The 26,713-nt window shown below is 36.5% G+C and overlaps 2 protein-coding genes across 2 annotated transcripts in view; one reads left to right on the forward strand and one right to left on the reverse strand.

Annotated features, from left to right (window-relative positions):
• Positions 1–5,233, forward strand: part of LOC134741941 (uncharacterized) — a 29,236-nt gene extending 24,003 nt beyond the window's left edge. The window contains exons 2-3 of the mRNA XM_063674825.1: positions 1,906–2,920; positions 3,648–5,233. Of these exons, the coding sequence (XP_063530895.1) occupies positions 1,906–2,920; positions 3,648–5,144 (2,512 nt within the window). The 3' untranslated portion in view covers positions 5,145–5,233. The remainder of the gene's footprint in view (positions 1–1,905; positions 2,921–3,647) is intronic.
• A 1,264-nt stretch (positions 5,234–6,497) lies between these two features.
• Positions 6,498–26,713, reverse strand: part of LOC134741943 (nuclear receptor-binding protein homolog) — a 69,572-nt gene continuing 49,356 nt past the window's right edge. Inside the window, exons 2-10 of the mRNA XM_063674829.1 lie at positions 23,971–24,195; positions 23,133–23,263; positions 21,914–22,092; positions 19,987–20,161; positions 19,343–19,461; positions 18,988–19,138; positions 18,189–18,393; positions 17,372–17,491; positions 6,498–16,668 (exon numbers count right to left, since the gene is read on the reverse strand). Of these exons, the coding sequence (XP_063530899.1) occupies positions 16,588–16,668; positions 17,372–17,491; positions 18,189–18,393; positions 18,988–19,138; positions 19,343–19,461; positions 19,987–20,161; positions 21,914–22,092; positions 23,133–23,263; positions 23,971–24,195 (1,386 nt within the window). The 3' untranslated portion in view covers positions 6,498–16,587. The remainder of the gene's footprint in view (positions 16,669–17,371; positions 17,492–18,188; positions 18,394–18,987; positions 19,139–19,342; positions 19,462–19,986; positions 20,162–21,913; positions 22,093–23,132; positions 23,264–23,970; positions 24,196–26,713) is intronic.

Raw genomic sequence — 26,713 nt, forward strand, 5'->3', positions numbered from 1 at the left:
AACATGGCGGACGTAATACACAACGCGCGACATTTGGACGAAAAAATCTTGCACTTATCGAGTGGGGTATCAAAATGAAGAGCTTTGAAAGACGATTCAAAATAAATATACAACATATGCGGTCGATTTTTACTTTGATAGAATAAGGATTTACAAAATATACTTAGAAAAATATATCCTTCTATCTTATTTAGTGACGTCTAAAATAAAATAATTTATTCAGAATTATTTTTAGCTTTTCAGTTCGCTTAAAATTCCGCAGTTGTGTTTTTAATTTTTTTTCCATCAACAATCAGTAAAAAAACCTGTTACCTATTTATTGTTTTAATAAGTAAGAATACGAGATCTTAGAAAAATTAACTCCTCTATATCTTCTATGGGGATGAATCCATTAAAATGAAACTGATTTACTGATGAGACATTCAAGAAATGTTAGTTTATCAAAAATCCTGATGGTAGTTATCGATATTGACAAAAATTTTTGGACGCAAAAATATTTTTGTTAGTCGTGAAGATAGAAAGACAAAACTATTTATTGCGTCCAAAATTTATTCGGCTAACTTTTTTCTAGACATATCAAAAAAATTGGGTAACAAAGAATTTTTGAATTAAACTGTAAAATGAACTGTCGCCCGCTATACTTGCGAATCGATACGACCTTCAAACCATCAAGAAAAGAACGTACTCCTATATAAAATGCCAACAACGTACTTGCAACAACTCTGGTGCTGCAGGTATTTGCTTAACATCAGCCAATTCGCCTGCTCGTTTGCCTCCTATATTATAAAAAAATACAATAACTGATTGTTAGACCAAGATAACTCTGCAACGATTTTGTTGATGAAAATCGTTGCAAATTTATCTTAGTCTAACTCTAACTGGCTGTCACACCACACCGATTTGGAAGAATAGTATTTTTGAAACATCTTGTACTTATATAATATTTTCTCTCTGTTTATAACAAAGCACAATAGGAGATAGCAAAATCCATTGAATATTTTGAATACAAGCGACTTGTAACCAGTTGATGATTTCGGACTGTTTAATAATAATCAATTGTGATCGACATTGAATCAATGATGAAGTAATATAAAGCAATATTGAATAGGCAATTCATTCGACGCCGGCGTGCCCAGTCATGCAGGCTAGGCTAGTAATAAATTGCACATTTAAGCCAATTTTTTATTGTCGTTTTCGTTTCTTAGTCAGATTTCGATAAAATTTGGTGAATAGATAACTAGGTGACTTAAACGCAATTTCACTGAATGTCGTTGAAAATCATTTCGGAGTTACGAATACGTATGACATTTTCGTAATTTAACGCAAAATTACACATTTCTTTGTCTCAAAATAGGATTTCCTATTTATTTCAGCCAAATTATATCCAAATGTAACGAGACCGCAATAAATTAACTTTAATATAATTACCTATAGTTAATTTAGAACGGTAAGCGGGCCGATTTTATTTTGATATCGGTTTTTTTCTCTATCAATTATTGATAGGTACATATATAATTATTGTGTATACAAAAGTATTTTTTAAACGTTGGGAAATCTATAAAACATTGTTAGAAAACAATTATAAAAGAAAATTTTCACTTAAGACTATATGAAATTATAAAATATCCGAGATCTTTCCATATGGAAAGTTTATAATGTCAAAAACTTTCCGTCGACAGTGTTTTGTATAAATGAAAATTTGACAAGTATGCTGGTTCGCTTACTGTTAATATATATTGGTAACAAATACTGGTAATACTAAAAGCAGGTTTTTGTGTGATCCTAATATAAAATAGATGATTTCACGACAGACTTTAAACAAAAGGCCTTGCTACCCTGTCCATTTGACATCTGCGAGTTACTTAGATTAGATCCCTGTATTCAACTAAGAACATCTTGTTACAGGTTACAAGCGATATCGTTAGCAATCCTGCTAACGATCATCGACCAGACACAGCCCTTCACACTCCGCTACGACTACGCGAGGCCCCACGACCTGACTGCAGAGGAAAGCAGAGTTTCGGAAGTCAGACACGAGTTGAAACGAGACAACGTGGAAAATGAGGAGTTCCAGGTTGCTCCCATAGGCGTCGCGTTGTCACTGACGATGACTACAGAAAGCATAGCGGAGACCACATTGAATAACGAAATTGTGACAAGCAATAACGTTACAGAGACATACCAGATTGAAACCACTAGAAATACAAATGAACAAGTTGAAAGTAAAAAAGTTGAAGACAGTACGAGTGCAGCAACTGATAATAACGTGAAAAGTGTGAACCTCATCTCAATGCTGAGCTCGAAGCTTGAGCGTAAAGATACTACACCTTTACCCCAAGTAGAAACAACTACGGTTATAACTGAAACTATCACTACTGAAGAAAAATACGAATCTAAAAACATTGACGACATTACTTCGATAGTTAATACTACTACGCCCGTTACTGTATCAGAAACATCGAATACAGCGGGTACTACAACCGAATCAAATATCATTGAAACGACACCTACATGGAGAAAGTATACTAAAATTGAAAGAAAACATGGCAATGTTAACGAAAACGTCGTACCATTACGAACAGAGCGCATAGGTGATTCGATTAACGCCCATACGACTGAAACTAGAGTTAGCCTCGAGAAGGCATTTAATTTGGCTCCAGACATATTATCCCTGCAAGAGCTAAAAACTCATCTTTTGGATGCAACAAATTCCGTACCAACTGAAGTTAATTCTACGGAGATAGTATCAAAACGAGCAGGATATTTGAATCACACAAAGCCAGAATTAGACGATGTAATTCCAACTACTGTCAATGCATCGAAAGCAGGTTATGAAGTCGAAACAGAAGGAGTCGCGTACGAAATGGATTCGCATGAAGAAAGCGATTATCCACTTAATAAGACGTCTCACAGTCAAATGGTAAGTAAATTAGTAAGGCGGCTACATAAGGTATATGTAATATGGGCTTTGTTGCCTAAATTAAATTTTAAAATAAATAAACTTAAGTCAAATCGATGTCGAACACCTTAAATGAAATTAAATATGTTTATTAATAACAATTGTTACATGTCGTGGGTGCAATATTGAGTGTTCAATAGTGTATAAATATTAATAATTTAAACTTAAACACAACACAACTCATACAGTGTGTCGCATTCAGCATAGATCAAACAAAGGCCAACATGACCTTATGAGCTACCGCTTTGACCCCCCGGTATATTCAGCAATAATAATTGGTTTCGGAGAGAATATCTAAACTTCGCTCCATATCAGTTTTTAGTAAAACTTGGTGAATTTTCCTGATTACTATTTTGTATATTTGACTTAAAATCATACTTTATGAAGAGGTTATTAGCACGGTTTACAAAGGATACAAAATCAATGATTTCTCCCAAACCATTAATTTTATCGGATCATACATGGGGTCAAATCATAGGTCTTAAGGTCATTTTGTCATTGCCCTTGGGTTGATTCACACTGAAAGCGACACTGTGTAATGAATGTTGGTATTTGTGGTTGATCTCAGGTTGTAACAATTTCCCATGTCATTTTAACATATATTTTTAATAAAATTGTAAAAGTTTTCCATGTAATTATAACATATTTTTAACAGATTAATTTACATAAAGATACTGTATGATTTCAGGCAGAAGACGCGTTGAAAGAAGAACTTTTAGTAGAGGCCAATTTAGAAGACAAGAATCTTTTCACCACGACTCCGAAAAGCGACAGGTCTTATGTTGAACAAAACGAGATCACTCCTTCTCCACAAAGTACACAAGATGATCGACAAACTGATGAATACCTGACAGTTCGACCTATAAGTAGTGATAAAAAGAGTATTTTATACACAGTTAGCCCCAACTATAAGCCTCTTAAGAAGATAGAAGTCCAGCCTTCGAAACCTTTTGTGCGTGACCCTGATGACAATAGCTGGAGAAACGAAAGCCTCAGTTCACTAGGAATAGTTTTCAAAGGAAAGAACTCAACCAAAGCCTTTACAGAAGTTATAAAGAATAAAACTGAAATAGTGATGAGTAACACTACGGAACCAGAGAAAGTATTAACAAAAGTCGACTTGAGGGACAGGCTTGAGAAAATTGCAGAGAAAAGGAAGAGGAAGAAGAAAATTGATAGATACGGGAATACAGAGTACGGTGATTATGAGGAAAATAGCTCTGGTGATACGCATACGTCACAAGAAAAACCTGAAATTAATTTGACAACTTTACCGACGCCTCCGGAATTAGTTAATCCAGGTATCATATTTGGGACGAAATTAGAAGAATTGCCCGACAAATACTCTTCCAAAAAACCCAAATTTACGCTTGATTATTACGATGGAAAAGATGATGACGCAGACTACGCAACGTACCCTAACATCGATATCTTAAAGTCTACACCGCGACCTAGAGTCCAATGGCCGGTGACACAAAGGATCTTAGACAATACTCATCATGTCAAAACATACTTACCCGACAGGCAGCCTACCGTACAATACTTCCCTCCAAGACCTAAAACGCAGAATGACAATAAATTTCCAACTATTGAACCTATTGGACATACCGCACACCATTTGAAAAATGAGCCATATGAAACGTACACTAAAAATACACCTTCGAAATATGTCACGTCTGATAAAATTCAACACGTTGAATACAGACCAGTGGGCGCTAATGATGGCTTCATGATTCGACATTACAAGGACCTTCTAGAATCCGTAGCCAAGGATATGGATTACGATAAAAACAGCCCGTATCAGACACCGACTTCCGACGAAGGTAAATCAGTGAAATCGGAGGAATATGACTACGGCCAGCGGAAGGAAGGAATTAATAAATACGTGGATTACTTCAATCAGAATCACGAACGATTCAAGGCAGACTTTCCGGTGGTATTTAACACTAGCATAGTACATGGTGCGGAAAGAGGAAAGGTGCTCGCTTCTTCCAGTGCTATGTTTAAACGGTTATATAATGGAGCTGAGGCAAAGGAAGCGTTCGCTTTTAGTAACAGGCCTTTTGATCTAAACTGCGATAATGTTACTGTAGAATTGTCTCCTGCGTATGAGCTACATTACTATGTTCCAGAGCAGGAAGAAACGGGGTCAGACCACACTTTGCCTTACGGCTATAGAAACTAGTTTTTTCTTATAATTGTTAATTTAGTCAGGTTTGGTTACTCTGGAAGTCTGAAAATTTTAAAATGTCTGACGTAGTCGCATACAGAAAAAGTTAAATTGTATATTATTATATTAATTTCTGAGATGCTTTAACTACTCATTATAAATAGGGGTCGGTTTGAATCTACAGAGTCTACAGACATTGAGCGTGCCAGAGACGTGCCGTGGCAGACAAAATAATAAGTATTCATATAAAGGGTACTTACCTAAAAACAGCTTATTCTTACTTTTTTTAATGTGGACAATGTTGTGTAGCAGATTTCGGAAATTCTTGAAACATTACGAACTATGGAAGTGTAGGTAGTTCCGTATGCAAAAAATAATTAAAAAAAGACAAAGTATAGTTATAGAATTTTTATTATTATAACGGAGGACTGACTTGGAGGTTTATTAAAGAAATTACGAGTAAGTTTAATAATATAAAAAGTTGTCAAAAGCCTGCTTACAAAAAGATAATTTAAAGGTTTAACTTGTTATATTATTAAGCTTAAAAAGCTAATGTAATTATTTATTTTGGATAAGTTAAAAGCTTAAGGTTGTTTGCCAAAGTAAAAGTATAATTTTAAGTTTTTACAAGTTTGTATATATAAAATGTACACAAATATTACCGAAGTAATTTCATTAACTGTAGGAAATTGTAGTGATAATAAAAACATAAGTGTGGAATTATCATGAATTTTATTTGAAAAACCTGTACTTTTTTATTTAAGGGCCGACTTAATTAATTAGATTTGGATCCAATCAAAACCAGCCCATGGCTTGAAGAGTTCCTCATTCTGGGTGAAATAAATACGAAATCAAAACTTGTCCCAAAAATATGTATGAAATCGTCAAATTACGAAAAATCTTCCATACGTTTTCGTAATTCAGAGGAAGACTTTTTAGGACATGGTAAAATTGCACTTATAATATACAGAATAGGGAACTCTTTATCCACTAAATATCAAAAAGTAAATCAAAAACTAGTCTTCGTGGTTCCCATATCGAGTAAGCAAAAAAAAAATCCTCCAAGACCCACTGATGCTGTATCGCACACGCGTAAATTTATAAAATCAAATAGAAAATACGCGCGATGACACGGCACAAACAAACTGCCACAAAGTAAACCATTATGAATCACGACTCACGATGAATTACTCAATTTTTTATTACACATTATTTTTTACTTGGGACATAAAGAATCGCAGACAGAACATGCCTGATTGAGTCACGTTTAAGTAAATAATAAAATATAAAAACAATATGAAAGCCGTGTTTCAAAATCATACCAGGATCAATCGTATGGTTGCCAATGCAAGAAAAAAATAAAAACAATTTACTTTTTAAAATACCATTTTATTGACATTTTCATTTTAGAATAGTATGCAAACATCACTCGATCGTTCGACCAATCGCCACGGGCTAAACGTCATTTTGAGCATAAAAATACAATAAAATAACTATCATATGCGCCTGCGTTGCCCGACAAATGCAGAACTGGATGAATAAATAATTATTATAATACAAAATTAACTCATTAAATGACATTTCTACAAATGAACACAATCCTCTTTGGATAAAACAAAAATCCGATTACAATTATATACAAAAAATGCTTCAATTATATTTTTGGATGTGTTCTTTAAAAAAAAAAACATTTTGTGCTGATTTAGTTTGGTAGGTACTTTCAACAATAAATATTATTATTTATCAACTTCTATTTCTAAAATCAGATTTTAGAGTAAGTAAAAATATGATATAATTTTTTTTGACATTATCTTGTATAATACTCTTACGGAATACCACATTCTGAGCTTGTACTTACATTTCTTGTACTACGACACTTTTCATAAATTAAAGTCATAGCTCAGAATAGTGTAAACACATAACAAAGTAAATAGCGTCTTACGTGGATAAAAATACAGTTCACAGTCCATCATTCCCAAACTTCTAAATACTGATGACCAATAATGATATTCCAATTTCAACGTTTCTTATGAAACCAGTACCGTGAAATGTCCAATTTAGCCTTAAAGAGTAAATTCCTATCTTGAAATACAGCAGAAGTAATAATCTACTATTTATATGGTTAGACAATGTCATGGTGATGTTTCTCTGATCAGATCGGGTAAATCCTGAAGATAGGCCAGGTCAAGAGCACCCTAAACCGGCGAGCGTGTATGAGGAATGTTATGAAAGTGAAGGAAGCGAAAGAGGTATGTCAGGATCGTAGCAAGTGGAAATTCGTGGTCTCTGCCTACCCCTTCGGGAAATAGGCGTGATTATATGTATGTAGACAATGTAACTTACATATACATAACGGCAAATATGTACAAAACCAGTAGCACTTCAGATTTTAGCAACACTTAATGCTACACCTACTGCAACGTTTATCAAAGTATCTTGCTTACTGTTGCTACAGTAGAAAGTGCTCCTAGTTTTGTAGATATATGCCATTTTCTAAATTACCCCGCTTTCTAAGTTATCCCAATTTGACATTAAATGTGTATGATTTTTTTATAGACATTTTACTCTTCAGGCCAATAATGGGCGATTTTATAAGATAAGATCTTACGCATGGGGACTATATAAAGGAGCCAAATCTCTATGTATGAAAAGTGTCCATCAAAAAACAGTAATTAAGCGGCGCCACCATACACCGAAATACTACCAAAAACAACCTACGTAATTTGGTCGGGTTATTTGTTGCCTTTATGGTTCATGTTATACTCATGTCCCAGAGCCTAACTAGCGCCACCGGAGAGATTAGGAACTATTATTTACCGCTGAAAGCTGGTCACTTTTGCAATAGTTCTGCCATAAGAGATTGTCGTCCTTTCTATACCGTCCATAATCTTACGGTACCGATTTAAAATGAATTGATATTCGAATGTCAAAATCGGCCACAGACTAAAAATAAAAAAGCGAAACAGCAAAGATTAACATGGGCTGGGTATATCGGCTTACTTTACATGGTAGGTACGTTGAATACAATATAATCATTTAAATATAGTTTATAGCTAGAAGCGTTTATTTACAAGGACACACTTTACTCGCTAGACCTGCCTCCCGTTGTGCTCCGTTGTCTGTGGTCTTCAAAAAATTGGATCTTGGTTATTATTTGACTACTTATAAATAAAAATATAAATTTTGAAATACGTCTCACGATAGTTTAATTTTGATTAATTTGACTATGAAATATTAGTACTAAATCGTTTAAACTAAGGATACAAAGATGTCAAAAAAAAAATTTAAATAAAAAATCCGGGAGCGAACTCATAACGGTTGAGCTCTTGATTCTGGGTGGAATAAATACGAAATCCCCACTTGAGACTTAAATATTTTGAATCTTCCGTGGAGTTACGAAAAATAACACACGTTTTCGTAACTCAGTGGATGTTTTTCAGGACTAACTACGGTGAAATTACGCTTAGGTATTATGTACAGAAAAGGGAACTTTGTCTATATCCACCTTTTATCGAAAATTAAATCGCCTCATTTGGTACCCAGAGTGCAGACAAGTTGTTACCTACGTTGACTACGTTCGATACTTGAGTGATCTTATTCATTTATATTTGATTTTTCCCTGAAGATTTGTCCTGATTGATACGTTTACTATTTACTACTTAATACAAAAAATTAATTTATTATTGTTTTTCTAACTGGTCAATAGATATCACTATATAATTACTTAATTTATTCACGCTACATAATTTGAATTTGATTGCCCTATTATTTGACACGAAATAAAGATTCTCCTTTAATTCCTTCTACTCTACATATTTTGCCTATAATTTTATGACTAAATGTTGTCTTTTAATTCTTCTAATTAAAAATATAATAAACCAAAACTGATATTTATTTTATCCTGATCCTATCCTGAAATCCGTCCTTATATCTGCCTATTTTATAATCAAAAAGTGGTTTATAGGTTGTAAAATATTTTAAAACGATAATAACATGATCACTGTAGAAAACTAAACTACAAATTATCCATTTTTTTTTCAAAGCCCACAGACACTGGCGGCACGCACAAATTCGAACCTACATCGTTACATTAGCCAGTCTTTCGTTTATTACGCTATGCTAATTACGCCGCTAACCGCTCCACAACCTCGCAGGAAACTTACAAACTCACTTAGCGTAAAAATTGTAAATAATACCTACCAAATACTATGAATCTGTACAAACTTTGACGGAACAAACTGGGGTGCCACTCATCCTAAGTCACAGAGTAATTTTGAATTTGGAACCATTCCATTATAGTTCAAAATTCGATTTGATTTTGTCCTTTTAATAGGACATTAGTGTAGCTTAACATCAAACTCGTAAAAATATCTACTCTATTACCTTTTACAGATGGATTTACCCGAGTTTTGAAGTTAAGCGACTCATTAGGACTTAGGGCGATATATGTCACATTTTCTGTTGACTTTACTACACTTTGTCCCTGCCAAGTCTGTATAGAATTAGCTTGGTGTGGCTCTAACAAACATTGGTTGATTGTATTAAATGTGTAACGGCCTGATTCGAACTTTAAGATACGTCAAAAATTTGCTAAGGATACGACATGGATCGGTTTTCAAACAAAAACGTTACTTGACACTGACATATCCGACACCCCGGGACAGGCCGAGAACGAGTGTGTACGTATCTCGCTCTTTCTCGTCTTGCTTTGCCGTTCTCCGATTGGGTCGGAGCGGTGACGAGACTCTTGGCGAGGCTCTCGACGAGTGAGCCCGCATTACGTATCTTAAGGTTCGAATCAGGCCGTTAGTTTAAAATAAACTGGTGTTAGTCGTGTTTCGAATTGGACAGTTATTAAACTGAAATACATGTCATATACGAAGGAAAAAACACAGTTATTATAGATGGCGCTGTATGGTCCGTAAATAATGCAATTTCGGTAGCTCTAGTTGTCAAAAGGTTACGTTTGACAGTTACCTTAGTTACCATAAAACGTGGCGCCATCTTAAGCTCCAGTGCACTTTTTTTCTTAGACTACACATGTTGCACAATATGGCAGTGTAGAAAAAATGATTATTCGTAAAATAATTATTGAACAATCACCTTTAATACTAATTAGTATTATTTAACACTTTTACGCTTATACGGCAGTTTTTATCGAAGTTTCTTAACATATAATTTGACGTTGAGGTTTGCAAGTAGAATTTTTAAATATATTACTAAGACAGAAAACAAAAATATATTTGTGTATAAATTCACAAGAAATAAAATTAGGTAATACATTAATAAAACTTCGATGAAAACACTATTTTATTTATGATTTAACTTTTTAGTTAAAAATCAAGATGTAACGTTAAGCAGATAATTTATATTGCATTTATTAAACTAAGTTATCCTTCATGACGCCAGATGGCGGTACTTATTTAACATTTCATTTCACTTTTTTACCAATAGTATCAGCTGTTATTAAGAGTACTACTACCGCCATCTAGTTTACAATAGTCTAACTTTTAAAGCAGTGGAAGTCAGTTTATGATTTTGAAACAAAACTGGAGGGATCATTAGGGTTCACGTTGGCACCTAGTATTTTTGGCACCACTAGCTAATTCAAAATCAATTAATAGAGTTAGACCAAGAAATGTCTGCAACGATTTTGATAGCATACGCAGTGCAAGTGTTATTTATACGTCATAATTTCATAGAAGTTTGACGTTTAAAATAACAATTGCAGTGCGTATGTTATGAAAATCGTTGCAGACTTTTCTTGGTCTAACTCTAGTTACATTATAAAACAAAAAAAAAACAAGCACCAAAACATAACAAAGAAAGGAACAACGTGAAGTTCTAGAATGTTTAAATATTTTTCGACAAAAGATACCACAATATTACATAATAAGGAAAAAAAGGACATGTTCCCGAAATTTTCCATCGATCACGTCACAATGAAATTGAATTTACGATACGTGCAAAGTAAATTGAACTATCAGAATGTGTACTTAAAACATATGTATTTTGCTAGCAAAGGACAAATCCTGATGTGGTAAAATAATCAGCTCCTAAATGATGTAATTTGTGGCGATGTATTCGGATTCAGTAGTTGAAAATGAAACCTTAATATTTAAAAAATAAGGTCTCTTTTTAACTGAATAAAATAAATTAATAAAAAAGGAAAATAAAAAAAAGTGTTAATAAATTCAAAACGGTGTACATATACATATATACCTAGCACCGTATGTCTTTAAATATATAAATTAAAGCAGAACAAATTTGTATAAATGCAACATCACGCGTTGAATTGGCCTAAAACTGTTTCAAGTTGGCAACACTGTAGAAGTTTTATTTTTAATCTGTAGCGAAGAAAAAAAGAAAAACCAAAGGTGCCAACCTTTAGAAGACAGTAAATGTCTAGTGATATGTAAATAAATTTAAAAAAATAAGTAGGCTGCTAATTTCAAACAAATTAAAACCTTAATCTACAGTGAGTATGCTCAATTTTCCGTATACTTACAAAACCACATCCATAAAGCTCTAGAGGAAGCCTCACTATACGAATATTATAATTAATGTATGTTTTTTTTTTCAATTAAATATTTTTTTTAAATATCATTTACACGTCCATACAAATCCTAAGCTAAAGCATTCTCGATGTTCAGACTAATCACTATGAACCTTTCCGAGTTTTCGCTATAATTTACAAAATTTTCTATATTTTATACAATTTTGAAAGCGTACCAATTGGAAACTATTATTTTCTATGTTACTTTGTTAGGATATACAAAAATACCTACAACTAGGGATAAATGTGGATCAAGCTAGTTTTTTTTTCGCAAGATATCAAGCAAAATTGCATATCCCAACATAATAATTTAATTAAAAATAAATTTAATTATTATCGGAATAAGATTCACAATCGACTAGTAAAGGGGTTAATGCACGGTTCGATCACGATACTTAGCCGTTATATCACACTAATGCACGTTTTGAACCAACGTTCTGCGGTCACCATAGTGTGTGAGTGAGACAGCACTATACACGTATATAGCGATGTCCTACTCGCACATCCAATGTGAAGACCGCCTTTTGGCCAATACTGGCGAGCTGACTAGCTGAGACCATAGGAATCGAGGCAAAGTATATTCAGGTATTTCAAAATGAACTTTATCTCTACACGTTAAGGTTTAGATTTGCAAGTAAAGTTAGGACCCTAAGCACGACTGTCCCGTCGATAATGCCGGCGGTCAATGCCACTGTGCGAGCGGGACAGTCATATAATAATGCGCGTGCGACAGAGATAGGAAATGGCGAGTCCATGTATGAAATTCATCGTGTTTAGCCTCCTTACTTTAGTGACATAGATTAAATACAGAGCGAATAGTCGTTCCGTATTTGACATTTGCATTTTATGTATTTATACACTTAAAGGTACCTATAAAGTTAAAATTAAATTCTAAAATACTGCAATTGCTTTAGCAGAATCAATTTTCTATAAAATAACTCTATGCCTCGATATCCGGATAATAAAGTGGTCGCATTTTCGCAGGTTTTTGTACCCATTTAGATTCCGCTAGCATATGTGCCATTCTCAATCAAAAGGATACTGTCGGTTGTCAATAAGCCGATATTTCCATATAGCTTCAATTTGAAATCAACCTTATCGACTACCGACAATTTGGTACCTTTTGGTTGAAAACGTATACTTAGAATACGTCTAAGACGGATTTTGAGTTAAGTGTAAATTTTATTCGATAGCGTGACGTACGCGTCTGCGTTAAGTCATTTTGTATGGAATTTTGATTTTCCAAAACGTCCCGCTTGGCACGCTGTTCAAAATCCCATACAAAATGACACTTAACGCACGAATGAAATTTAGACTAGGAGTTCTTAATGTGACCAAGTGCGATTTCGCGACAGAATAAAAAGTATTTCGTATGAACTAAGTACTGTTTCTTTCTTTATATCTCTTTGAATGTTATCTTAAGCTTTTGAAGGAAATACAACTTAATAAGGAGTTGGTTTTTATAGTTTGTCAAAGGACTGTCTCATTTCAAACATAGACAGAGAGAATCATACTACCTTTGTCTTACACTAGTACTAGCACCCAAAAGAAAAGGATGAGTATAGTTTATTTTTGTTCTTATTTACTGACAATTTGGTTTGAGTATGACCAACTATAATTATTGAAATATTGTATTTTTATGAGTAGGTAGGTGAGAAACTATACAAGCTTGAAAATGTCAAATTATATACATATTATACAATTAACAACGACGTATACATATAACAACAAAAAATTATAAAAACCTCACCCCAGAGTAAGCAGTTACACATTACAACAAATCAAAAGGAAAAAACGAAACGAGCAACCATTTCGGCAAAAAATTAAAACAAATTATTTTATATTTATTTTACTATATAATGTCAAACTGTAAAAAAGGCAACTAGCCCCAAACAAAAAATTTTTAATACTCAGTCGATACGAAATATTTCTATTCACCCCGCGTCCCTTGAAATAACGGCAAATGTTACGAATACCTACATAACACTTACATACAAAGAGTTGACTTCATTCGTATTAAAAATACACAATTCGGCGATACAAAAATCTCTTCATAAGACCCTATTATACTATAGTCGAAAGGCTTTTACACTGACTGACAGACAACATTATGTATAACATTAGAAGCGGTTTTAAAATATAAAATAAAACAAGAAAATATTATTAAACAGAAACTATTTACGGAGGACAAAATTTCGCACTTTGAATTGAATTTGTAACTACGGCGGTATGTACGGATCTACAAACCGCCGGCAGTATATATTTACGGTTACATTTTCAAGTAACTATAGTTGCATCTACTTTATCTGTCAAACTCGATGTCACATTTTTTTAGACTTTACAACACTTCTACAATCAGCTCTTTGCTTTCAACTTTTATTGGACGGTGTTAGATTTGTAAAATTAACTATTTAAAAATCAGCAAACAGTGTAAAAGCCCGTCGACTAGCATTACATGAATACGGTTTAACTACACTAAGCGAGTACGTTTAACAACAACGAGTATGCACAACCACAATTTGCTTCTTTTAAACAAACTCAATCTATAGGAGAGAAAGCCTAGATATACCGTAGAATTTAACATTGAAAGAGTCATGGGTAGATGATACAAGTTTTCGCTAAAAATATTCTCAGTGGTTTAAAAATAGGCTTATACAAGCTCTAAAAATCTAACTTACGTCATATCACCATTAGCAGGTCACCGTTGATGGCAGAAATTGACTATAATTCGTCAATTGCGATTAATGAATTTATATTAATTGCTATCGTCGATTGATTTATATTCAATCGTCAATCGCAACTATATGTATCTAGCATTTACAGTGATTTATCAGGATTGACGACTAATTTAATTTCAATTCAATTCGAAATCAATCTATAGAATCAATTAAACTGTATGTTTCGAAAGACACCTAGTACGCTAACTCTCTCTTATAGCCCAGTGTTTTAATAAAAGTAACAAGTTGCGATTAAGCCAACTCGCCGTTCCAACCTTAGCCTAGGTGCATCGGAAGTATCAGAGGATATTTAGCGCCAATGGCAGAGCGGCTCATGATTAAATGACGAAGACATCCGGTACATCCTCTGCTTTCTAATATTCATTTACCCTTAATGCTTTAACCGCCAAAGACGTCAACTGACGCTCGCGTATACAGCTCAATATCAACTTTCTTAAATCCCGACAAGGTACACAATGACGCGTCGTACACAATAGGCGTTTACAGGGATAAAGATTTAAAATTCAGCACCGATCAGAGGATAAGCCATTCTTTTAAAACAGTGACATGACAGACATGTCACCAAGACATCCCATTTACATTTCATGGTGAACTTAACGGTGACAAACGGAGTTGATCTGATTTGTCGAGAGACAATTTTATAATTTGTCGACACAATGTAAACCGAATGGTCAATATAACTGTTCGGTTGTCATGTTACGAAAATAGGAGTTGGATCTCTTCGCCAGTTAACTAATAGCCCCGTAGTAAAGCTTAAAGGTGTCAGACATTAAACAGCTAGTGATAACCTAAATATAACAATAACATTCACACGTCAATCCAAAAGCGATGTTGGACCACTGTTTCATTTTAACTATGATACTGAAGTGACTGAAGTAACTATTTGTAGACTTCAAATAAAGTTTACAAATGAATACCTGTGCCTTTTTATACTCACTACTTGATGGAATATTTTTAAAAACCGATTTCAACTATGAATGAAGATTTTAATTGATTTTTTATAACTATACCTGAAAGTTTTGTCTACTATGTAAACGAAAAAACGTTTACATAGTAGACAAAATGGTCAGAACGTATGGCTCAATCGCTCTAATTTATCTTTTTCCTAATTAATTATTAGAATGTTGACCTACCAAGTTCAGACTTAGTTAGAATCGGCTGAAGGTGAGAATCTATTGTCTAAACTATGAAACAGGATCATGGTTAAACAATACCACTTGATTACCCACGGATAACATATACAATAATAGTCCTAATAACCATGCCTAAAGGTTTATAATACATTGGTAGGAACACCAGCCTACCTTGGTACCAGCCCAAAAAATTCGTTCCTTCCGTGGGTTTAGGCATTCTGTTTACGTATGCAAACATTATAAGATAATTTAATATATTCACCAGACACGCCTAGTTTTAGACTATTTTGCTAAAAGGTTGTAAACAAATGACTTTGTTATTATTGTAGATCGTTTCGTAAGAACGAAATTTTGAGGCATCACATCTTAAGTAGCCATTGATGAACAGCAGGATGTTATTACAGATAAATCGTAAGTTATCTAAGTTTTTGCTATCGATAATTTTCTAAGTATCTTTCAATAATTTATCAATTGACACATGTCAATCTCTTCTATTCCACAGTGACAACTTAAGCCGCGTTTTCCAAATCTTCATTCATATCAGACGTCAGACTGTCGTTGTCACTCGTCACGAATATGGGCATTTTATTTAAGATGTGATACGCTGATATTACACTAAATTTACAACATGCGTGCCAATTTAACAAGAAACTATCCATTGTAGATGTTTAGCGCATACTCGTCACATCGATTTTCGTTATTAATTTACCCCAATGGTAAATATGAAAGCAATTTTCAGATCGACTCTTCTCTAATTGTCTTTTCTGCTCGCGCTCAAAGAAAAAACTACCTCATAGTTGTAACCAGAGCACGATCATTCACATAACGGTAACAACTACTCGTAGTTGTTCGCACTTATAACGGTGACAAATACAGTACGATAACCACTTGTATTATGAGCACCTCACGGTGACAAACGGTGTTGTGCTCGTTGCGTTGCGCTGTAAACGGTGTTTCTCGTAGCATTGCATTAGGTAAGTCTACCTTGTAACTGGAGTGTGGCGTGGTGTCTGGCGGCGCGACAGTGCGCACTAGCTGGCGAGCTGCGCGCGCGCACCGAACGAGCTGCGCAGGGACTCTTCCATGAGCCGACACAGTTTGTCGCGGTCAGACTGGAAATAGTTTAATCAATCAACAACCCGAAAAAATGTTTATCATTGCCATTAATAATTTAGTTAGAATAATAAGTAAGCATTTTAGGTGTGAAGAGGACCGATCGTATCCGCAAAAACCCGCATTGCTGACGTCGGTGAGAAGACTGCTAGACTCAAATGGGACTGGGCCGGTCACGTCTGCCGCATGCATCCAGACAGATGGGCTAGCATAGCCACCAAATGGATGCCAGAAGAGGGGCGCGGACCCGGCAGGCCCAGGCGGAGATGGCGGGACGACCTAGACACCTTTCTCAAACTGGCCGGAGGAGGCACTATATCGGGAGTCGTGGAAGACAAGGGGAGAGGCCTTTGCCCAGCAGTGGGACACCATAAGGGGTTAGTAAAAAAAAAAAAAGTACAGAATATAAACATGGTCTATGACATCGCACTAACTTTATAAACATACAAATAATTATTTGTAGAGGGACCTCGACAGTAAAATAGGAACGTTCTTTTGTAATTGCAGCATGCTCTTATAATATAATAAAGTATATTGAAATTATAGTATTTTTCAAACAACAGGAATCATCTTAATACAATTTTGCGAGATTTTGCGTTGTAAGGTTATAAATTATATGCAGATGATGTACCCGAGCTGTTTGAAAAATACTATAGATTATTAATGTTCGAATCCCAGAGTGTGTAGAGTAAGTAGCCTTACCTCATGTATGAACCCGAGCTGCACAAGCTCGTGCGCGAGCCTGGGCGCGGAGTCGCGGCGCGACACGCAGCAGGTGAGCTGGCGGTTCATCTTGTCGTCCATGCGCAGCAGGATCGTCATCTGGCGGACGGGACAAACATTTAACCGGCTCGCGGGAAGGCCCAGGGCCATATTACAGGGTTTACTAATATTTATAAATCTAAATCAATAGCCAGAACACGGAATTCTATCATTATTAATTAGATTAAGATCTTATATCTCCTATGTTCCACAAATACATTTTTACTTCATTTTATAGTCTTCTTTTAACATTGAGGGGATGGTGTGCAGACTCGCCGGAGACATGAAAAATGTCAGGATGGCCGTGTCGGAGATGATTAATTATGTTTTTTCGACGGTTAAATGCTTTTGAGTTTGAATTTAAATATAACAGTAGATGGAGGTATTCATTGATTGATAACGATCGTCCGATCAAAATGTTTGCCTTTCCCAATTAAATGTTTTTTATTTTCACCGACACGGTCATCCTGATTTCCCACATGCCCTTATTAATTTACGTTTATTTGAGCACGATTGAGTTTATTTGCGACGACCTGGTGAAGGTCGCGGGAATTCGGTGGTTGCGAGCGGCACAGGATCGGTCGGAGTGGCGAGCCTTGGGGGAGGCCTATGTCCAGCAGTGGACGTCTATCGGCTGACATGATGATGATGATGATGAGTTTATTTGAGGACAACACAGATCCTGAAAGGCGTGCAAAATGAACGTACGGACCACACGTCAGGGGGAAGGCTGTGGCGTTCGGGCCATATGTCTCACCAGCAGGTCCTGGTCTTGCGCGCCGTCGTCCTGGGGCTGGCCGGGCTGGTGCGGCTTGAGCGAGCACATCATGTTGACGACGCGGCGCGTCTCCACGTCGCGCGGCTCGGGCGACGCGGCGGGCGCGGGGTCGGGCGCCAGCGGGGAGGCGGCGCGACCGTTGCTGCTGCGGTACCCGTACGCCGTCAGCGGGTAGATGCCGTATCTGGAAATGTAAACACGGGGTTGTTACATTCGTTATCGCGTTACCGAACGCGCCCCTGCGACTGCGCAGTGGCGTTCGCTATTAAAGGGAGATGTGGCAGACGTTTGAAAGGCGCATACCGTGCCCACCTAAAGGAAGACATATTCATTAGGAAAAGTCCACATACGACATTAAACATTTTACTTAAGTTTAGTTGAAGCGTTTCTAGAACAAAGTTTCTTTTATTCTATTCTATAGACAGGATTAATCTCTTTAACGTCTTCCACAAAGTTCTCAAATATTGCCTAAAGCTAAGACAAATCTCGAAGGTTCAAGTGCCCGCGAGACTCACACGAGACGAACACTTCGCCGCTCATTATTTCCCATCATCCTCCGATATCACCTTTAAACGAGCAATTCTTGTATATTTATATATTTCGGAAATCTCTGAAACGGCTCTAACGATTTCGATGTAATTTGCTATATGGGGGTTTTCGGGGGCAAAAAAACAATCTAGGTCTTATCTCTGGGAAAACACGCATTTTTGAGTTTTTATGTGTTTTCCGAGCAAAGCTCGGTCTTCCAGATATTCTTTTTATAATTTTAAACACTTACTTGACATCCTCGACGAATTTCTCGAGTTTCTCCTGGTGCGGAGGTAGATCTCGAACTGTAATCTCGTGTAACTCCCCACTGAGAACACACGTGGCGAGCGCTTCGCCATTCGAACCGACTACCTCATCCGTTATCGTTTCCGATATATTTGCTGGAAAATAAGACGAAAATGTCGTAAAATATACAATTTAAAATTCGTGTCCATTCATTCCAAAAAGGCAGTGCGAGTTGTACCTATAAAATATTCTTAGCGGTTAAGAGGATTCAGACGGGGGAAAGTGTAAGAGGATCGATATTAGAATTTCACTTTTGCTGAAATCCGGTGGCTCCTGTTGTTGCCTACCGGTTTCCGTACCTGAGGTATTGACAAGCGTGTGCGCAGCGAGTAGCTTCAGTGAGTGAACTTCGAAGAGTAGAGGGTGGAAGAGGAGCTCGCGCGCCGTTGGCCTCTGTGCTGGGTCCTTGTTTATACACCTGCAGGACAAAAAATACTGAATAAAAAACACAAGTCTTTAAAACCTTGTACCTATACATATTTGTCAATCTTAACCACTAAATTAAACTATTTAGGCTATGGTGCCACCCCGGACCGTAGCCGGCCCAAACGTCCCCATGACACTGGCAGCGTTGCCCCGTACATATTTTCGCTCATTGGACTTCGATTTTCAACGCGTAACATCTGCCACGCCACCGCTGGATAAGGGCACAGATAAACGGTGCGAGAAGTCCAACCAATCCAACCGATCAATGAAATTCCGCAAAGAAACGGAAGACACAGGCGAGTTCTCTATCAGTCTAAATGAGCCATTGGAGGCTGTTCTTATCTTAATCACAACATCTGGCAATACTACCATAACGCTCTCTGTCGCGTCTGTATTTAGTATTCAAAGTTCATCACACATTCTTCGTGATGGTCTGAAATTCCTGGTGAAAAGCCACTGGAAGGTGAGAGAATTAGTGGAATTTCATATCCAGGATCTTTTAATACCCGACATTTACCTGTAAATAAAGTCCTTTTGCCTCGGCTCCTCAAGCGATTCAACAGTGCGCGCGATATGTTCGTCCGTGACATGACTCCCAGAATCCCCGTTGCCCTGAATCTCTAATGCCGCTGTCTCCAATGCGCACATGCCGAAGGAATATATGTCCATGGCTGGGGTCACCATTTGGGATGCTGTAAAAAAAGTTTAGCTAAATATTATAATTATTTTTTGGTGGTCTCAAAAGAATCTGGTCTGTGCTTTGTTGCAGAAATAAACCATATTTAAAGTGCGTGCCACTCCAGAGCACCTGTCACCTATGTAAAATGATTGAATTTGTTTTTTGTGCGTATGCGTGAGAGCGCTGGTGGCCTAGCAGTAAGAGCGTGCGACTTTTAATCTGGAGGTCGCGGGTTCAAACCCCTGCTCGTACCAATGAGTTTTTCGGAACTTATGTACGAAATATTATTTGATATTTACTAGTTGCTTTTCGGTGAAGGAAAACATCGTGAGGAAACCGGACTAAATTAATCGCAATAAGGCCTAGTTTCCCCTCCGGGTTGGAAGGTCAGATGGCAGTCGCTTTCGTAAAAACTAGTGCTCACGTCAATTCTTGAGATAAGTTGTCAAGCGGACCCCAGGCTCCCATGAGCCGTGGCAAAATGCCGGGATAACGCGAGGAAGAAGAAGTTTTTTGTGCGTATGAGTCTATAAATTTACTTAAGATGGAGGCGTAAGTGCTGTGACAAAAAACTAGTACTATAGTAGTATGTGAATACTAAAACCCGTAGCCTATTTGCAAAACCAACGAATTGATGATGCATTTGTTAGTTGCACTGCATTGGATTCTAGTCTAGGCGTAAGTTTCTATATTATTCACCGTTGAAAATAACCTAAGGAACGTTTTATTATGTTTAAACGGGGCTGCTTTTGCAACGACCATATGACCAGCTACTTTTGAGGGTGATCAATAATATCGTAAACTTTTCTTTTAAGGATGGTTTTTGTGTTTCATAAAATTTGTGCGGTACATATGTTTTGATATCTCGTCGTTGAGTAAATTTCATTATATCAAACTTCAGTTCAGTTGTCAGTCACTGGGTCAATCGAGTGTTATAAACATATACATACTTGTGTAAAATGAGATAGAATTTATCGAGGCGTATGAATTGCCAATGGTGCGTGATGTGGAAATTGTGTTCGTATTACTGACGTACCGTTTTCCATCCCAATTTGGGCTGTGTCATTGGAAACACAAAAATATTTATAATTTTGATCACCACATTAATTTGAAGAGAATGAATGAAAAACATACAAATCTATAAAATATGGTTTGAATAGTGATCGACTGTAGCAAAGTGCAAACAAAGACGAGGATTTACATAAAAATGGTTAAATGGAAAATGTGAAAATGACACATCAAAGGAACAATACTGAAAAGCTTTAATTATTTTAAAACTAAGAAGAGGGCCCGATTGGGATAATTTAGTAGAAAATTTAAAATTTCTCAAAACGTACAACAGAAACATCTAACATATCCTCACAGCTGGGCTAGCACATGATTGGCGCGACAGTATCCCGCGGCGAGATAGACTACCCGTCCCTCTTTAATTAATACAGTTAGAAAAAGACGGGTTTATTTTATTTATGAAGAGCAACAGTTAACTCCAGGTCATCCTTTGTGTTTTTCTTAATAAAATAAAAAGTGAGACTTAACGCCAAAAGGTTACGCATTGCCTTATATATCTCATGATTTCACAGGTTCCCACCGAATAATTCTTGCTGAATAATGGTCAACTCCCAGCGGTTCTCCTGACGAATTACTTTCCAAAATACCAATGCCTTGATGTAATATAAATAGTTTATTCGTAGCAAAAATATACAGATAAAAAAAGAGGAACAAAAAACAAACTTACACATAACATTACATTGAAGTAGTCACTTACAAGCATACTCCGGCGCAATAAGATGCATGTTCCGCATATTCTCCCGACACGTTTTGACGTGGTGGTGGATGGCGTCCGGGGCCACGGAGCCGATTTTCACCAGACCGTTGTGCTGGATGAAGATCGTGTCGCACGTGAGGTTCCCATGGACTATGGGGGGCACGCAGCCGTGGAGGTAGCTGGGAAAGAAGTTAATATTGTATATTGTACCAGTATTATGTAAGATAAATTAAACTGAATATTATAATTTGGTAGCAACAGGTCATCTTTGGAAAGCAGACCTTGCGTCCATCAGACATAACAGGAAAGGAAAAACTCATAACAGGAAAGAAGGAAAAAATAGGAAAAGAGAGGGTGGAGGGAGGGTTTGCTTAAAAATGAGTCCTTTTCGTATTGATGTCCTCGCCAAAAGAGCGATAGGCGTGGAAGTATGAGCAAAGATGGGCGTTTATAAAAGTGTGCATATATAGTTACTCGTATTTTATGTAAAATGACTGACTTTAAAGAAGGAAAACAATTTAATTCAGTTTACGATCTAGTTCAGTTCAAATATACTGTATTCGTGTAGGCCTAGCAACAAGCACTTATGAATGGTAAGTATTATTAATTTTTAACAAGCAGAAACGTCTGCGATCAATGCTATTAAGCTTAGAATAAATTTAAAAGTGGAAAAATTACTGCCTTGCATATAGTGGGAAGATTTGCTGACTATGGATGAGGTCTTGGTGGCTCAGTTGGCAGAGCGCTGGAGTATCGATCCAGAGGCCGTGAGTTTAAGTCTCACCCAAGGCAGTAATTTTTCCACTTTTAAATTTATGGTAAGTATTATGTACTTATATATATTTTATCTTAAGCTAATTATCAGAGCAATGTTAATATTATTCCATAATAATATTCAAGCCAGTATCTACAATATCTATATGGTCAGTTTCAAGTTATAAACATTTCTTTTGGTTAGCTAACCTTAGAATGTTTGTGATTATTGAATGTAAGCTTATTGAAGAGATATCAATGATGGAGATGATATATCACTGACACAATTGTGACTTGCGAGCATGACCAAATAGTTTTCGACAAGTTTTAATATAACAAAGTGCAAAAAATAAAAAGAATTTCATATGTTAGCTTAAAATAGCCTCTTGTCCAGTGCGACTAACGCAAGACAAAACTTCAAACTGAGTGGAAAATGTATAAAGACGTTTTTATAAAGGTTTCTTACCTTAGCGCCGATAAAATCTGTGTACACCACCTCTTCCACGCTTGGAGTGGCAGTCGTTTGACATTGCGTTTCGTCCTCTTCAGAAACTGTTTTAGGGAGCCGCAAGACATGTATTCTGTTATGAATATCACCTGCAATCAAACATAAATCGATTGCAGACATACTTTTATGTAAACTGTACTAATCAATAAAAACGGGTCATGTACAGTCAAGGGCATAAATATATATACATTACCAGGGTTTCAAACATATGTGTACGCTCTTATACCTTAGACAATAAAGTCGTGTTCACATATTTTTGAGCCATTTGTCTGGATCGATATTTTTGCCTTCGACTGTACGGGAATTCTGCTTAATTGGAATACATTTTCATAACTCTTGAGTTGTGTTTTCAAAGTTCATGTTTAGCAGTAGACGTATTCTCTGATTTGACTATAATCCCGCCTAGTCAGATTATAGAAGACTATCTGTATGTTACCCTCACTGTTTAAAGTAAAACTAAAAGCATGGCTCGTACAAAAAGCCTTCTATTCCGTTGAGGAATACATGACATCTTTTGAGTGAGGTAGGTGCATGATAATTATAATATAGGCCTTGACTATGATTGTTTAGTTAGTTAGCTTTTATTGTATATAAGAATCAGGTTACATTGCAGGTTTAAACTTAGCTTTAGTTGTAAGTTTAGTTTTTTGCATGCCAGATGCTGGTGAAATATGTGTTACTTATAATATTGTCTGACCACCTTTTGTACCATATTTCATGCAAAATAAAGTTATTTTCTTTCTTTCTTTCTTTCATGTGTGTAAGAATTGGACCTCGTTATACTTAAATTACTTACTCTGGGCTTATCATTGTGTGTATCTGTCCAATACCGATGGAACTTGACTATGTTGGGGTGTTCTAGCCTGGTCAGGTTATCGAACACCATCTGTATCTTATCCTCCTGGGCCTTGAAGTTTTTCCTCTCGGAGAACTGAACCTCGTTCCAGACGACTTCCACGCCTTCTTCTGTGTCCATTGCGAGGTGCGCGCAGTCGATGCCGGGGACATCTCGCTGTTCCACCTGGAATTAGAAAAAAAGGAATTGATGATTCGTATCAAAGTGATTCAAAAACCAATTAACTACGAATGTTATAATTCGGAATGAATTCCTGTTTATATTAAATACTTTTCACGTCATGCTATTGGTTGCTAAGTAGCTAAGGTTTTTCGAGCGAACACAAGAGTAAAAGAGTTCCGGTGTGAGCGATCAACTTTGAAGAAAAAGCAGAGCAGCACCTCTCTTCTTCTTTAAGGTTACGCTCGTTAAACATTAAATAATTTCACGGTTTAGACTCACTTGTTTTAGTCACTCGCGCGACATGTTTCGGAGAGCCTAGGTCTCCTTTCTTAAGCACTAACAGTGCGAGCAGCGTTCACGATGGCCGTGAAATTATTTAACGTTAGTATGTCTCACAACAGTTTAAATTCGATTGTGGTTACGCTCGTAAAGTAAATTACTATGAATGTGAACAATCTAGCATCTATTTGGCAATTTTTTGGATCGTGCTATTAGTATACGTCTTCTATATAAATTATCGGTTACAAGCTAAAAAGTATACTGATTTGTGACATTATTAAAATGCCATTCGTTTCTGATTAACTTCTGATTAGGTTGCTAATTTGAAAACCATGTTTTGCCTCGACAAAGCTCAATCACATTTGTTATTCAAGGCCTCACGGAACCCATCTGATCAGCAATGCCAGGGCACGCGAGACTACTAGGGTTATCAGTATGGCATGAATAACGAATAACGGAATTCCGGAATCCCTTTATACCGGAATTATCGGACGATTTTTAAGACATTTCAATACCGAAATTTAAGAGGATCTATATCGAAGTATCGGAATTACGGTATTGGGATTTTTAGTTCGATTTTATAAATAATATATACGAAAACTGTAAAATTTATGAAAAAGAAAACAGCTAATATTGTCTTCGGTTACCGCGATAGTTACTTATGAAATAAAACGATGAAAACGGATTATATCGCGTATATAATCACCCGTTGACCACGAACGCTGTAAAGGGTTCGAAACGTCGGGATGTATTATAAATTCAATATACGCGATATAATCCGTTTTCATAGTTTTATTTCAAGAAAACAGCTGTTAGTACAGAACATGTATGATACTCGTAGATCAAGTTAATGATAATGAATTGTGTATGTGTAACAATATTCAAAACTGACTTTAGTTTTTTAAATGGTAATTAGAAGAGGTAAACTACAGGCGCTTTTATCGTTAAAAAAGCGATCTCTTTATATCGGTATAGTATATAGGTAGCAGAAATCTATCTCAACCTTTCTCCGTCTTCGGATTATAATTCAATCAATCAATCAATATCATTTATTTGCAAGAATACTTAATTTTAGAAATTGCTACGGAATATCATTGAAACGCCCTGTCGTTTCGTCTAGTTAAAATTTTATATCTGATAACCCTGCCACAATCGGTAAATTGCCGATCTTCAATCATTCAATTGTGGCTATTTACCACCCACATAACTAAAGGTATTATCCGCCATTCTTTACAAACTAACATACTACGTTTTGTATCCAGCGCTCGTTTTAATAACTCGATGAAAGAAGGTCTCATGTGACGCAGTTTAGAGTTACATTATGGCTGTTTGGTTATAGGACTATGTTAGCGGGGACACAGTATGCAGAACGGGATTGGTTGAATAGGTTGATGGGAGTTGTCGTTCGGTTTTGATTAGTTGATGATATGATTGGTAATGAAACTGTAAAGTGGTGTTTGATTTGAGATAAAAAAAAAACAGGTTATTTATGTCACTAATGGAAACTATAAATTTATAAGGCCTTCTCGAGTCCTCTCGTGCACTTGAGGGATTGGGCTATAGTCCCCACGCTGGCCGAAAGCGGGTTGGAAACTTTACAAACACCATTGGATTTCTTGACTCATAATTGTAACATTCCTTTCGGTAAGGCAGATGTGAGAATAAAAAGAAAGATATTAATGAAAAAAAAAACATGAAAAAGTAAATCGACACACTTAAAAGACGTTCTCGTACATTGGATAGAATTCCTGTGGCCCTAGTGAATAAGGGTACAAGCACAAAATAAGTAATAGTATTATCATACAGAACGGCCACGCACCGCCCCGCCCCGACTCGAATTACGTACCCCGCGACACCAGATTGACGACCGTTTGCCGGCCGCTCAGTACTATTTTGAAGCAACTTACTCACACAATGCCGCGTGTACAGACGTGCCGTTCACGTGATGTATAGCGTGTCCGCCCTGTGGTACAAGTCTCGGGCAGCGCAGTTGTAAAAGGGCGTAAGTTTCACGCAATACTTATGCCCGTTTACTCTTAAGCTGCGCGAGACTTGTACCCTTTTTCACTAGGGCCACTTTAGTATATTATTGTGTCAGCCAAACTTAATTGAGAAACTTAATTTGTTTTTATGACGTTTAATAACACGAGGCAGGCAGTCCATATTCTCGCCGAGGTCGTATTTGTAGTTCCATGTAGTTTTTAGATTTCCGTACCTAAAGGGTAAAAACGGGACCCTATTA

Source organism: Cydia strobilella, chromosome 6, assembly GCF_947568885.1.
Source record: "Cydia strobilella chromosome 6, ilCydStro3.1, whole genome shotgun sequence".
NCBI lineage: Eukaryota > Metazoa > Arthropoda > Insecta > Lepidoptera > Tortricidae > Cydia > Cydia strobilella.